Source organism: Carcharodon carcharias, chromosome 18 (genome assembly GCF_017639515.1).
Source record: "Carcharodon carcharias isolate sCarCar2 chromosome 18, sCarCar2.pri, whole genome shotgun sequence".
NCBI lineage: Eukaryota > Metazoa > Chordata > Chondrichthyes > Lamniformes > Lamnidae > Carcharodon > Carcharodon carcharias.
Window position 1 is genome coordinate 81,068,895 of NC_054484.1, and position 16,167 is coordinate 81,085,061.

General features: G+C 45.2%; 1 protein-coding gene across 8 annotated transcripts in view; it reads right to left on the minus strand.

Annotated features, from left to right (window-relative positions):
* akap11 (A kinase (PRKA) anchor protein 11) overlaps positions 1 to 16,167 on the minus strand; it is a 147,691-nt gene that overhangs the window by 64,570 nt on the left and 66,954 nt on the right. For all 8 annotated transcript variants that reach the window (XM_041211492.1, XM_041211493.1, XM_041211494.1 and 5 more), the window contains one exon: positions 8,427 to 8,483. In XM_041211492.1, the coding sequence (XP_041067426.1) occupies positions 8,427 to 8,483 (57 nt within the window). The remainder of the gene's footprint in view (positions 1 to 8,426; positions 8,484 to 16,167) is intronic.

Here is a 16,167-nt window from a genome sequence, read left to right on the forward strand (position 1 = left end):
CCTCTTTGTTCTTTTGTCTGTGACATCTTTTGATTATCTGCTCCTATCACTGCTCGTTTGTCCCTACAACCACCCACTCCCCACTTCTCTCTCCCCCCCCACCCCCACCATAAACCAGCTTATATTTCACCCCTCTCCAAATTTTACTCAGTTCTGTTGAAGGGTCATGAGGACTCGAAACGTCAACTTTTTTCCTTCTCCGCCGATGCTGCCAGATCTGCTGAGTTTTTCCAGGTAATTTTGTTTTTGTTTTGGATTTCCAGCATCGCAGTTTTTTATTTTTATCAGGTCAAGTACCAGTCTATTCTTCATCATCAGCAAAGTGAAGGAAAGGGTAATCAACAGTACAATCAATCAGCAGTAACCTGCTCATTGACGCTGAGTTTGGGTTCGGTTAGGACTGCTGCACCGTTTCTTTCACTTCTAAGTGATTGAAAGCCCAGGATCGGCCATACCGTGCAAAGGTAAAGGCACTTCCACTAGATCCACACTACCACGACCGAGAGTTTCAAAGGTTCTGGAAAGAAATGCACCATGTAGGGAAGATTGCACTGTCGGTACCCTGTTTACACGGAAACTGCTGGCTGTGGATAATCAGCCAAGGAGGGAAGTTACTGGAATTCTGCTTAAAACTGTGTGGCTAAAACTGAGACCAGACAAGAGGAGTGGCTGACCTAGAAACTCAGTGAAATAGTCTCTGTTGTATCTGCTAAACCGTGTCTAATTTGCAGTTCATACCAACCTTGATTTATATTGATTCCATCGTCTTAAAGTAAAAGTTACAAGCAGTGACGGTATTACCATCACCGAGTCCCCAAATTTCAACATCCTGGAGGTTACTACTGACCAGAAACTGAACTGGACTAGCCATATAAATACTATGGCTACAAGAGCAGGTCAGACACTAGGAGTCTTGCAGCAAGTAATTCCTCCTGGCTCTCCAAAGCCTGTCCACCCATCTACAAGGTACAAGTCAGGAGTGTGATAGAGTACTCCCCACTTGACTGGATGAGTGCAGCTGCAACAACACTCAAGAAGCTTGACACCGTCCAGGGCAAAGCAGCCTGCTTGATCAGTACACCATCCACCACCTTCAAGATTCACTCCCTCCACCACTAGCGTGCTGTGGTTGCAGTATATAGTGTATGCAATATGCATTTGGAACAACTAGTCAAGGCTCCATCAACAGACCTTCCAAACCTCCAACCTCTACCACCTAGAAGAACAAGGGCAATAGATGTATGGGAACATCACACACCATTCTGACTTGGAACTATAACACCATTCCTTCATTCTCACTTGGTCAATATCCAAGAACTCCTTTCCAAACAGCACTGTAGGTGCACCTACACTAGGTGAACTATAGTGATTCAAGAAGGTGGCTCACCAACATCTTATAAGGGCAATTAGGGATAGGACATAAACACTGACCTTTACAGCCAATGAAGTGTTTATTTTCTGAAGCATACTCACTGTTACAATGCAGGAAACAGCAGCCAATTCGTGCCCAGCAAGCTCCCACACGCAGCAATGTGATAACAATTAGGTAATCTGTTTTTGGGATGCTCATTGAGGGATAAATATTGGCCAGGCACCCCTGTTCTTCCTTGAAAAAGCCCCAAGGAATTTTTTACATTCACATGAGAGGACGACAGATGGGGCCTTGCTTCAATGTCTCAGAAAGCCAGCAGCTCAGGCAGTGCAGCAAGCCACCTGTAATGCACCAAGGTGGCAGTCTATATTTGTGTGTTCAAGGCCTGGAGCAGGATTTGAACCCGCAACTTTCTGATTCAGAGGCAAGAGTGCTACTAACTGAGCTACGGCTGACACTATTGCAGCATATTTCATAAACCACTGAAAATAGCCTTATGCACAACATCAACAGTAGGACTTCACCTAACCAATCACTCTAATTGGCCAATAAGAAGCAAACCATGAAAGAAGTCATACCTGTCAGATGGCAGGCACTGTTCAACAGTACACAGCCTAAGAGTCACACTCCGAGATGCGTGACATTATCTGAATCACCTTCCCTCCTCCTACTCCATTTTTCTGCAAGACCCGAAGATCAGGGAAACTTCCAGAGGAGATTACTCGGATTGATTTACTCGTACTCGAGTAGACACGAATTTTCAGGGGGATATTACTCTGATTGATTTGCTTGTACTCCTTGAGTAGACAGGATTTTCCAGGTATGCCACCTAAGCCAAGGCCAGGAAATGTTGTTACTGCCTCAGTATGGATCTCCTACTACTGGAGGATACTGATCACTCACCGTAGATGGATGATGTTCTGTATTATCCAGTGATTCCAGGACAGTGGGAAAGTGATCTTGACCGAAAGGGTGACAGAAATCTGGAACATGCTGCCCCAAAAATGGTGAATGCTGGGACAATTGGAGCTCTCCAGGCGAGAATGATCGATTTTGGTTAGGTACAGCTATCGAGGGATATGGAGCTCAGGTGGGTAAATGGAGTTAGGGTTCAGATCAGCAATGAACTCACCAAGACACAGAGCAAGCTTGGGGGACTGAATGGCCTCTTCCTAATTCGAACAGTCACACTTCAAAAAGTATTTAATTGCCTGTGAAGCACTTCAGGAATCCCAAGGTAGGTGAAAGGCAATGCAAGACTTACATTTTTTTCTATTGGTTCATGGAATGTCGTTGGCTAGGCCAGCATTTATTGCCCATCCTTAATTGCCCTTGAGAAGGTGGTGGTGAGCTGCCTTCTTGAACTGCTGCAGTCCATGTGGTGTAGGTACACGCACAGTGCTGTTAGGGAGGGAGTTCCAAGATTTTGACCCAGCGACAGTGAAGGAACGATGATATATTTGCAAGTGCGGATGGCGTGTGGATTGGAGAGGAACTTGCAGGTGGTGTGTTCCCATGTATCTCTTGCCCTTGCACTTCTAGGTGATAGAGGCTGTGGGTTTGGAAGGTGCTGTTGAAGGAGCCTTGGTGAATTGCTGCAGTGCATCTTGTAGATGGCATGCACTGCTGCCACTGTGTGTCGGTGGTGCAGGCAGTGGATGTCGAAGGTGGGGGATGGGATGCAAATCAAACATGCTGCTTTGTCCCGGTTTGTGTTGAGCATCATAAACGTTGTTGGCGCTGCACTCATCCAGACAAGTGGAGAGTGTTCCATCACACTACTGACTCGAGCCTTGTAGATGGTGGACAAGCTTTGGAGAGTCAGCAGGTGAGTTACTTAACAGGACCCACGCCGGTTAAAGTCAAAACTAAGACACACAGCCTTTCCTTGCTGAGAGTTTGACTTTGTTCAGTGTCAACAGTCCTCACCCAGACCCAGCTATCCCTGATTTGCGTCTTCAAATACCCATTACCTGCTTCTCTTGAGAATGTAGTTGACATTGCCAAGCCTTCATGTAATTAATAAGATATTGACATTACTCACTGCAGAATTCCCAGCCTCTGACCTGCTCCTGTCGCCACAGTATTTATTTGGCTGGTCCAGTTCAGTCTCTGGTTAATGGTAACCCCTAGGACACTGATGTTCCAATGGATGTGCATTAACCCCAGTCTGTTTGGCGATTTAGCAACCATTCTGTTGTTTGCCCAGAGAGGCACTGTCACCCAGCAAAACTTGGAAATGTATCGATGTCAATTGCACTACTCACAGCATAGGAGCAGAAGGTAGTTGTAGTGGTAATATCACTGGACTAGTAATCCAGAGGCCCAGCCTAATGCTCTGGGGACAGGGGTTCAAATTCCACCACTGCAGCAGCTGCAATTTAAATTCAAATCTGGAATATAAAGCTGGTCTCTGTGATGGTGGCATGAAACTATTAATGATTATTGTAAAAACCCATCTGGTTCACTTATGCCCTTCAGGATCTGCCATCCTTACCTGGTCTAGCAGAGATGGGACCCCAGACACACAGCAATGTGATTGACTCTCAATTGTCTTCTGAAATGGCTGAACAAGTCACTCAGCTTAAGGGCAATTGGGAAGGGCAACAAATGTTGGCCTTGCCAGCAACGCCCACATCTCATGAAAGAAAACACTGAAGAAACTGGAGAAAGCTAAGCTAGCATTTCAGTGGTTAATTAATTTGCTCTCTCAAAGACGCATTACCAGAATGTTCTATTTTCAAATCTGGTCTGCAGTTCCTTCTTGTTGTATGCCGCTGTTCCTTCAAAGGACGTCCCATTATCATTTTTACTTACAACAATCTAATTCATTGCCAGTCAAGGATTTAACCAGCAAGCAGCCAAGAATTGCTGCTGAGAGGAACAATGTACAATTAAAATAAACAAAAGCAAAATACTAATTAAAATATGAAATAAAAACCAAAATCTGAAATACTCAGCCGGTCAGCTATCATCAGTGGAGAGAGAGAGAGAGACAGCAAATGCTTCAGGTCGATGACCTTTCATCAGAACTTGAATATGTTAAGATGAACAGCTTTTAATTAAATACAAAGGCAGGATAAAGGAGGCGGATAGGAACAGAACAAAAGGAAAAGTCCCTAACAGGATGGAAGGAAAGAGTAAACGATAAAATAAATGATGACGCAAGGCAAAAGAAGATGGTAATGGGCCAAGTAAAGAAAAAGATGGGTCTAGAGGACGTGTAAATGGTTAGAATAGAATAGCAATATTCACTCAATTAAGAATTAGTTCATTGTTAATAGAAATGCAAACAAGGAAGCAGTGTTAGCATGCCCAACAAAACTCCAATGTTAACTCTATTTAAAGTATAGCTGGCAATAATTGTATTACTCTATGTTCCTGCACTGCCTTCTTTTCCATTTTAAGTATACCTTGAGGTTTAAATTTATTAATTTTCTAATTTATTTTAATTCCTGCCAGTTATTTCAAACACACTTGCGTCTCTAACTGTTTATGACCTAATAATGAAATGCAGATTGAGAAGTTATCATCACGAAATGACAATGATAAACATCGCCTAAATGGAGATGGCACTCATCAGAAAACAACAACAGCAAAGAAAGTTTTGTTTGTTAAAGAGTCACATGTAAATTGGCATAGGATAAATCAGATTAGGGAGGTGAATGTGTGGGCTCAAAGACTGGTGTGGGAGAAGTGGGTTCCAGTTCACGGGGCACTGGCACCAGTACTGGGGAAAGTGGGATCTGTACCATTCGGTCGGTCTACATCTGAACTGTGCTGGGACTGATGTTTTTGCGAGCCGCATAACTAGGGAAGTAGAGAGGGTTTTAAACTAAATAGTGGGGGCAAGGGATCAAATCTGCGAAGATGTGGTAAATCAAAGAGCAGAGACAAGGCAAAAGAAAAAGGCATTATTACGAGAAATGAAAAACAGGAAGGGATAGAGGATACAAGTCTAACATTAAATCAACAGATGAAACTAGAGGTTTTAAAAAGAATAAAAGGATAAAACTAAAAGCTCTGTATCTGAATGCACAAAACAGATGAACTGAGACCACACATAGAAATAATTAATTACGATTTGACAGACATTAAGGAGACATGATTGCAGGAGGGCATGGATTGGGACCTGAATATTGAAGGTACAGGGTACTTCGGAAGGCCAGGAAGCGAGAAGAAGGTGGAGGGGTGGCTCTGTTAGTTAATGATGGTATTAGCACAATAGAGAGCATTGACTTAAGTTCAGGAAACCAGGATGTGGAAAAGGATTGGGTAGAGATGAGAAATGGTAAAGGCAAAAAGTCACTTGCGGGAGTTGTGTACTGGCCCCCTAACAGTAATGGCATGGTAGGGTTGAACATAAAGGAAGAAATAATTGGAGCTTGTCAGAAAGGCAAGGTGATAATCATGGGAGATTTTAATTTACATATAGACTGAAAAAAATCAGATGGGCAAAGATAGCCTAGATGAGGAGCTCATGGAATGTTTTCAGGATGGTTTCTTAGAACAGCATGTTCTGGAGCCAACCAAAGAGCAGCTAAACTAGACCTGGTATTGTGCAATGAGATGGGAGTAATTAATGATCTCATAGTGAAGGCACCCCTAGGTATAGCAGTGACCATATGATTAAATTTTACATTCAGTTTGAGGAAGAGAGGTGTGGGTCTGAGTCTAAATTTTTAAACTTAAATAAGGGCAATTATGAGGGTATGAAAGCTGAGTGAATTGACAAGTTAGTTTAAGGGATAGGTCAATAGAGATGCAGTGGCTAATATTTAAGGGGATATTTCAGATTGCACAGATTGGATACATTCCAATGAGTAAGAAAAAGTTCAAGGGACTGGCTTAATTAGAAGGGTTAAAGATAGCATCAAACTTAGAGAAAAAGCATATAATTGTGCAAAGTCAAGTGGCAGGTCAGGAGATTCGACAGATTATAAGGAACAGCAAAGGATGACTAAGAGGCTAAAAAGGAGGGGAAAATTAGAGTATGAGAGAAAGCTAACCAGAAATATAAAAACAGTAAGAGCTTTTATAAATATTTTAAAAAGAAAAGTTAACAAAGCGAGCGTTAGTTCTATAGAAAGTGAGTCTGGAGAATTGATAATGGAAAACAAGGAGATGACAGATGAATTGAACAGGTATTTTGCATCAGTTTTCTCTATAGAGGATACAAGTAACATCCCAAAAGCAGCTAAAAACCAGGAAACAGAAGTGGGGAAGGAAGTCAGGAAAATTACAGTCACCAGAGAAATGGTACTGAATAAACTGTTGGAGCTGCGGGCTGACAAGAGCCCAGGTCCTGACGGACTTCATTCTAGGGTCTTAAAAGAAGTGTCTCGTGAGATAGCTGATACATTGGTTTTAATTTTCCAAAACTCCTTAGATTCGGGGAAGATCCCATTAGATTGGAAGGCAGAAAATGTAACTCCATTATTCAAAGAGGGAGGAGGAGAAAGATAGCAGGAAACTACAGGCAAATTAGCTTAATACCGGTCATAGATAAAATGTTAGAGCTTATTATTAAAGAGGTTATAGCAGGACACTTGGATAAACTCAGGGCTTTCAGACAGCATCAACACGGTTTGGTGAAAAGTAAATTGTGTTTAACCAACTTTTTGGAGTTCTTTGAGGAAGTAACATGTTCTGTGGATAAAGGGGAACCAGTGGATGTACTGTACTTAGATTTCCAAAAGGCATTTGGTAAAGTGCCACATCAAAGGTTATTGCAGAAAATAAAACTCATGGTACAGGGGGTAACATATGGCATGGAGAGAAGATTGGCTGGCTAACAGGAAGCAAAGAGTAGGCATAAATGGGCCTTTTTCTGGTTGGCAAGATGTAACGAGTGGTGTGCTACAGGGATCAGTGCTGGGACCTCAACTATTTACAATTTATGTAAATGGCTTGGATAAAGGATTGAAAGGATGGTTGCCAAATTTGCTGATGACACAAAGATAGATAGGAAAATAAGTTGTGAAGAGGACATAAGGAGGCTACAAAAAGATAAGATTAAGTGAGTGGGCAAAGATCTGGCAAATGGAGTATAATGTAGAAAAATGCATAATTGTCCATTTTGGCTGCAAGAATACAAGAGAAGCATATTACCTAAATGGTGAGAGTTGGCAGAGCTCTGAGGTGCATAAGGGTCTGGGTGTCCTAGTGCACGAATCACAAAAGGCTAGTATGTAGGTACAGCAAGTAATTAGGAAAGCTAATAGAATGTTATCATTTATTACAAGGGGAACTGATTACAAAAGTAGGGAGGTTATGCTTCAGTTGTATAGGGCACAAGTTTGGAGTGCTGTGTACAGTAATGATCACCTTGTTTAAGGAAGGATGTAAATGCGTTGAAAGCAGTTCAAAGGTTTACCAGACTAATACCCAGAATGGGAAGGTTGTCTTATGAGGAAAGGTTGGACAGACTAGTCCTGTATCCACTGGAATTTAGGAGAGTAAGAGGTGACTTGATTGAAACATGCAAGATCCTGAGGGATCTTGACAGGGTGGATGTGGAAAGGATCATTACTCTTGTAGAAAAATCTATAACTAGGAGTCACTATTCAAAAATAAAGGGTCACCCATTTAAAACAAAAATGAGGCAAAATTTTTTCACTCAGAAGGTCGAGAGTCTTTGGAACTCTTCCTGAAAAGGCGGTGGAAGCAGAATCTTTGAATATTTTTAAGGCAAAGGTAGATAGATTCTTGGTAAGCAAGGGGGTGATAGGTTAATTGGGGTAGGTGGGAAGCAGATTTCAGGTTATCAGATGAGCCCTGATCTTATTAAATGATATAGCAGGCTTGAGGGGCTGAATGGCCTACTCCTGCTCCTTGTTCCTTTGTTCATATGTTTGTAAAGAGACCTAGAGCACCACACACTTTTAGTGACAGTGCATCAGTTATTGGGCGGAATTTTAAGGCCCCACCCGCGGGCGGGCTTCTCTGGTCCAACCGAAGTCAATGGGCTCTTGAACGGCTCGCTGCATTTCATGGTCACGACAAGGCTATAAAATTCCACCCCTTGTTTCCATACACTGTGAAATGACAATACCTGCTTCTCAACAGAATCGGCATCTTCAGTTGAACTGCAAAACCCCACGAAAATGATCTGCAGAACCACAGAAAGGATTATTTAGGCGATTGTCTCTCAGCATGGAATATCTAAGAAATAAGACACTTTTGAAATGTTTGTTATGAGTAACACACAGGTGATTTAGAAAGGAGAAAAATGAAGCACCCAAGTTGCAAGCTGCAGGAGAAAGATTACAAACTTGCATTGCCTGGTCATTTACTGTAATCGACATAGCTTACAAAGTCCATGACTCAGTGGCCGCATCACCACCACCTCTATGTCAGAAGCTTGTGGGTTCAAGCCTCACACCAGAGGCCTGAGCACGAAATCCAAGCTGTACTAAGTGAGTGTTGCACTGTTATAAGTGCCATCTTTATTTGCCCGTTCAAACGAGAGCAAAAGATCCCATTGTACAATGCCAAATGGAGCAGGCAAATTCTCCAGGCTCCTGGCAAATACTTACCACTCAACAAACACTACTAACCTAGATTATTTCGTCACTTATCCCGATGCCGTTTATGAGAACTTGCTGCGTGCAATTTGGCCGTTATTATTCTCTACCTCTCAATTATTTTAAAAATAATTCAATAGCTGAAACACCCTGAGGCCATAACATATAAACACAAGCACATTCTTTCATAACTTCAAGCTAACTCCTGGATTCAGCAAGTAGTTCATACAGAATTGTGAACTTTAGCAGCCTCTGCTGGTGATCCTCTGTCATTGTGAATATGTGAGATTCAGCTGTCCCTTAGTGTGGTTATTTTACTAGCAGATGTGCATTTCATTCCACATCTGACTTTTAATAGTAGCACCTCAAAGGGATATAACTTGCTAAGCATAAAATTCCCTTGTATAATTAAACATTTTTTATTATCACATTTTTCCAATTAACTGACTTTTGCTTTCATTACTCAATCCTCAGCAAGTCATCTTATCTTCCTGTCTAATAAGTCAGAAACAGTGCTGAATCCAATCGAGAGTCTTCGCCTTTTAAAATTCAATCCTCCTAGCTGCAAACAAAGCCTACATGTGAGGTCAGAGGTCAGGAGACTTCAGCTCCAAGGAATTGGGATCAACATTGGGCAGGAACATTTGACTTTACAAGCCTGGTATAATTCGAGAGAATCTGTTCCAGACCACAGCCAAGGACAATACATCTTCCTTGTGGATCCAGCCAGAATGGCAAGATGGATCCAATTTCAATTTGTTTTTTGTTGCATTTCTAGCTCACCTTGGAGGTTCTCTGGCTACAATCAGTTTGTAATGAAAAGTGAGGGACAGTGACGGAAAATACATGTCTGCTGACAGTTCCAAGGTGAACTTACGATTTTAACAAAAAATCCCAGGTTAGCATCCAAATGTCCAGATCATGCGATGTCCTTCCATTTTGTGAAAGAAAAATTCAGTCTTGAGAGGTATGATTCTAACACCATCATAAGGTCAGAAGTGGGGATGTTCGCTGATGATTGCACAATGTTCAGCACCATTCACAGCTGCTCAGATACTGAAGCAGTCCATGTCCAAAAGCAGCAAGACCTGGACAACATTCAGGCTTGGACTGGGAAGTGGCAAATAGCATTTGCGCCACACAAGTGCCAGTCAATGACCACACCTAACAAGAGAGGTTCTAATCAGCGTCCCTTGACATTCATAAATATAAAAACAAAAAACTGCGGATGCTGGAAATCCAAAACAAAAACAGAATTACCTGGAAAAGCTCAGCAGGTCTGGCAGCATCGGTGGAGAAGAAAAGAGTTGACGTTTCGAGTCCTCATGACCCTTCAACAGAACTAGGTGAATCCAAGGAAAGGGGTGAAATATAAGCTGGTTTAAGCTGTGTGTGTGTGTGTGTGTGTGTGTGTGTGGGTGGGGGGGGGTGGGGGGAGGTTGTACGGACAAGCAAGCAGTGATAGAAGCAGATCATCAAAATATGTCAGACAAAAGAACAAAACAACACAGAGGTATTGAAGTTGGTGATATTATCTAAACGAATGTGCTAATTAAGAATGGATGGTAGGGCACTCAAAGTATAGCTCTAGTGGGGGTGGGGGGAACATAGAAGATTAAAAAATATTTTAAAATAATGGAAATAGGTGGGAAAAGAAAAATCTATATAATTTATTGGAAAAAACAAAAGGAAGGGGGAAGAAACTGAAAGGGGGTGGGGATGGAGAGGGAGTTCAAGACCTCAACTTGTTGAATTCAATATTCAGTCCGGAAGGCTGTAAAGTGCCTAGTCGGAAGATGAGGTGCTGTTCCTCCAGCTTGCGTTGAGCTTCACTGTAACAATGCAGCAAGCCAAGGACAGACATGTGGGCAAGAGAGCAGGGTGGAGTGTTAAAATGGCAAGAGACAGGGAGGTTTGGGTCATTCTTGCGAACAGACCGCAGGTGTTCTGCAAAGCGGTCGCCCAGTTTATGATTGGTCTCTCCAATGTAGAAGAGACCGCATTGGGAACAACGAATACAGTAGACTAAGTTGGGGGAAATGCAAGTGAAATGCTGCTTCACTTGAAAGGAGTGTTTGGGCCCTTGGACGGTGAGGAGAGAGGAAGTGAAGGGGCAGGTGTTACATCTTTTGCATGGGCATGGGGAGGTGCCATAGATGGGGGTTGAGGAGTAGGGGGTGATGGAGGAGTGGACCAGGGTGTCCCAGAGGGAACGATCCCTATGGAATGACGACAGGGGGGGTGAAGGGAAGATGTGTTTGGTGGTGGCATCATGCTGGAGTTGGCGGAAATGGCAGAGGATGATCCTTTGAATGCGGAGGCTGGTGGGGTGATAAGTGAGGACAAGGGGGACCCTATCATGTTTCTGGGAGGGAGGAGAAGGTGTGAGGGCGGATGCACGCGAGATGGGCCGGACATGGTTGAGGGCCCTGTCAACGACCGTGGGTGGAAGACCACTTAAGGAAGAAGGAGGACATGTCAGAGGAACTGTTTTTGAAGGTAGCATCATTGGAACAGATGCGATGGAGGCGAAGGAACTGAGAGAATGGGATGGAGTCCTTACAGGAAATGGGGTGTGAGGAGCTGTAGTCGAGGTAGCTGTGGGAGTTGGTAGGCTTGTAATGGATATTGGTGGACAGTCAATCACCAGAGATTGAGACAGAGAGGTCAAGGAAGGGAAGGGAAGTGTCAGAGATGGACCACGTGAAAACGATGGAGGGGTGGAGATTGGAAGCAAAATTAATAAATTTTTCCAAGTCCCGACAAGAGCATGAAGCAGCACCAAAGTAATCATCGATGTACCGGAGAAAGAGCTGTGGAAGGGGGCCGGAGTAGGACTGGAACAAGGAATGTTCCACATACCCCATAAAGAGACAGGCATAGCTGGGGCCCATGCGGGTACCCATAGCCACACCTTTTATTTGGAGGAAGTGAGAGAAGTTGAAGGAGAAATTATTCAGTGTGAGAACAAGTTCAGCCAGATGGAAGAGAGTAGCGCTGGATGGGGATTGTTCAGGCATCTGTTCGAGAAAGAAGCTAAGGGCCCTCAGACCATCCTGGTGGGGGATGGAGGTGTAGAGGGATTGGACGTCCATGGTGAAGAGGAAGCGGCTGGGGCCAGGGAACTGGAAATTGTTGATGTGACGTATGGTGTCAGAGGAATCACAGATGTAGGTGGAAAGGGACTGGACAAGGGGAGAGAGAAGGGAGTCAAGATAACGATAAACACGATCAGTCTACCGGGACAGTTCTGTTTGTGGATTTTGGGTAGGAAGTAGAAGCGGGCCGTCCGAGGTTGGGCGACTATCAGGTTGGAAGCTGTGAGAGGAAGATCTCCAGAGGAGATGAGGTCAGTGACAGTCCTGGAAACAATGGCTTGATGTGCAGTGGTGGGGTCATGGTCCAAGGAGAGGTAGGAGGAAGTGTCTGTGAGTTGACGCTCAGCCTCCACGAGGTAGAGGTCAGTGCGCCAGACAACAACAGCACCACCCTTGTCAGCGGGTTTGATGACAATGTCAGGGTTGGACCTGAGAGAACGGAGTGCAGTAAGTTCAGAGAGAGATTAGAATCGGTGAGAGGAGCAGAGAAATTGAGACGACTAATGTCGCGCCGACAGTTCTCAATGAAAAGATCAAGAGAAGGTAAGAATCCAGAGGGAGGGGTCCAGGTGGAGGGAGAATATTGGAGGTGGGTAAAAGGATCCGTTGAATGGGGAGAGGACTCCTGCCCAAAGAAGTGAGCCCGGAGACCAATATGGCGGAAGACGAGTTCAGCATCGGAGAGGTCAGGGGGTATAGTGAATACACAGCTGAGGCTGGGATTGGAAGATGGGGTGGGGACGGAGGGACAGGCATGGGTGGAGGGTCCTAGATGGGTGTTGGTGTTGATGAGTTGTTGGAGCTTGCGTTCCTTAGCACTTGAGAGAAAGAGAAAAAGTTTCTTGTTGAGGCGTCGGATGAGACGAAGAATAAAATGAAACTGGGGGCACGTGCAGCTTTGAAAAAGGGTACGGCTGTGCTGCTGGAGGGAGAGGTCGAATGTGTTCATATGGCAGCGGATGGCACTGAGTGTGGATCTCAGAATGTGACGGGAACAGCAGTCCAAGAAACGTTTTATGTCCCGGAGATACCTGTAATCCTGGGTGGGTTCAAAACATGAGGGGTGGAATTTCAATTGAAATCCACGTGGGGTAAGTCGGAGACGGAGATAGTCACTGAGAAAGGAGATATGGCTGTGAAAGCGGGTTTTAGTAAACACCTTGTCAAACACCAGGAGAGAAATGGAAAGCAATGAAGGTGAGCAAGGCAAAAGAGAGATACGGAAATCTTGTCACAGAGACAAATGGAACTTCTTCAAGGTAGGCATTTCTTGAAGAGCAGTGGCAGTCAATTAAACACAGAGATAAAAACAAAAAACTGCGGATGCTGGAAATCCAAAACAAAAACAGAATTTTTCAAAGCTGTGCGTGCCCCCAGTTTCATTTTCTTCTTCGTCTCATCCGACGCCTCAACAAGAAACTTTTTCTCTTTCTCTCAAGTGCTAAGGAACGCAAGCTCCAACAACTCATCGACACCAACACCCATCTAGGACCCTCCACCCCTGCCTGTCCCTCCGTCCCCACCCCATCTGCCAATCCCAGCCCCAGCCGTGTATTCACTATACCCCCTGACCTTCCCCTCTCCGATGCTGAACATTCAGTGCTCAGCAAAGGACTTAGTTTCATACCCTTACGCCCTCACCTCAATGAATTTCAGGCTCGGCACAATGCTGAACTTTTCTTCCGCCGTCTTCATCTCCGGGCTCACTTCTGTGGGCAGGAGTCCTCTCCCCATTCAACGGATCCTTTTACCCACCTCCAATATTCTCCCTCCACCTGGACCCTTCCCTCTGGATTCTTACCTTCTCTTGATCTTTTCAATGAGAACTGTCGGCGCGACATTAGTCATCTCAATTTCGCTGCTCCTCTCACCCATTCTAATATCTCTCTCCCTCTGAACTTACTGCACTCCGTTCTCTCAGGTCCAACCCTGACATTGTCATCAAACCCGCTGACAGGGGTGGTGCTGTTGTTGTCTGGCGCACTGACCTCTATCTCGCGGAGGCTGAGCATCAACTCACAGACACTTCCTCCTACTTCTCCCTGGACCATGACCCCACCACTGAACATCAAGCCATTGTTTCCAGGACTGTCACTGACCTCATCTCCTCTGGGGATCTTCCTCCCACAGCTTCCAACCTGATAGTCGCCAAACCTCGGACGGCCCGCTTCTACTTCCTACCCAAAATCCACAAACAGTACTGTCCCGGTAGACCGATCGTGTCAGCTTGCTCCTGCCCCACAGAACTCATTTCTCGTTATCTTAACTCCCTTCTCTCTCCCCTTTGTCCAGTCCCTTCCCACCTACATCCGTGATTCCTCTGACACCTTACGTCACATCAACAATTTCCAGTTCCCTGGCCCCAACCGCTTCCTCTTCACCCTGGATGTCCAATCCCTCTACACCTCCATCTCCCACCAGGATGGTCTGAGGGCCCTTAGCTTCTTTCTCGAACAGAGGCCCGAACAATCCCCATCCACCGCCACTCTCTTCCATCTGGCTGAACTTGTTCTCACACTGAACAATTTCTCCTTCAACTCCTCTCACTTCCTCCAAATAAAAGGGGTGGCTATGGGTACCCACATGGGCCCCAGCTATGCCTGTCTCTTTATGGGGTATGTGGAATATTGCTTGTTCCAGTCCTACTCCGGCCCCCTTCCACAACTCTTTCTCCGGTACATCGATGATTACTTTAGTGCTGCTTCATGCTCTTGTCAGGACTTGGAAAAATGTATTAATTTTGCTTCCAATCACCACCCCTCCATTATTTTCACATGGTCCATCTCTGACACTTCCCTTCCCTTCCTTGACCTCTCTGTCTCAATTTCTGGTGATAGACTGTCCACCAATATCCATTACACGCCTACCGACTCCCACAGCTTCCTCGACTACAGCTCCTCACACCCCATTTCCTGTAAGGACTCCATCCCATTCTCTCAGTTCCTTCGCCTCCATCGCATCTGTTCCGATGATGCTACCTTCAAAAACAGTTCCTCTGACATGTCCTCCTTCTTCCTTAAGTGGTCTTCCACCCACGGTCGTTGACAGGGCCCTCAACCATGTCCAGCCCATCTCGCGTGCATCCGCCCTCACACCTTCTCCTCCCTCCCAGAAACATGATAGGGTCCCCCTCATCCTCACTTATCACCCCACCAGCCTCCGCGTTCAAAGGATCATCCTCTGCCATTTCCGCTAACTCCAGCATGATGCCACCACCAAACACATCTTCCCTTCACCCCCCCCTGTCGTCATTCCGTAGGGATCGTTCCCTCTGGGACACCCTGGTCCACTCCTCCATCACCCCCTACTCCTCAACCCCCACCTATGGCACCTCCCCATGCCCACACAAAAGATGTAACACCTGCCCCTTCACTTCCTCTCTCCTCACCGTCCAAGGACCCAAACACTCCTTTCAAGTGAAGCAGCATTTCACTTGCATTTCCCCCAACTTAGTCTACTGTATTCGTTGCTCCCAATGCGGTCTCCTCTACATTGGAGAGACCAAACGTAAACTGGGCGACCGCTTTGCAGAACACCTGCGGTCTGTCCGCAAGAATGACCCAAACCTCCCTGTCTCTTGCCATTTTAACACTCCATCCTGCTCTCTTGTCCACATGTCTGTCCTTGGCTTGCTGCATTGTTCCAGTGAAGCCCAACGCAAACTGGAGGAACAGCAACTCATCTTCCGACTAGGCACTTTACAGCCTTCTGGACTGAATATTGAATTCAACAACTTCAGTTCTTGAATTCCCTCCTCTATCCCCACCCCCTTTCTGTTTCTTCCCCCTTCCTTTTGTTTTTTCCAATAAATTATATAAATTTTTCTTTTCCCACCTATTGCCATTATTTTTAAATCCTTTATGCTCCCCCCACCCCCACTAGAGCTATACCTTGAGTGCACTACCATCCATTCTTAATTAGCACATTCATTTCGATAATATCACCAACTTCAACACCTACGTGCTCTTTTGTCAGTGACATCCTTTGATGATCTGCTTCTATCACTGCTTGTATCACTGCTTGCTTGTCCCTACAACCACACCACCCTCCTCCACTTCTCTCCCCCGCCCCCCCAACCACCACCCCCTCAACACCTCCCATTCCCCCCCCCCCCCCCCCCCCCCCCCCCCCACCCCCACCACAAACCTTAAACCAGCTTATATTTCACCCC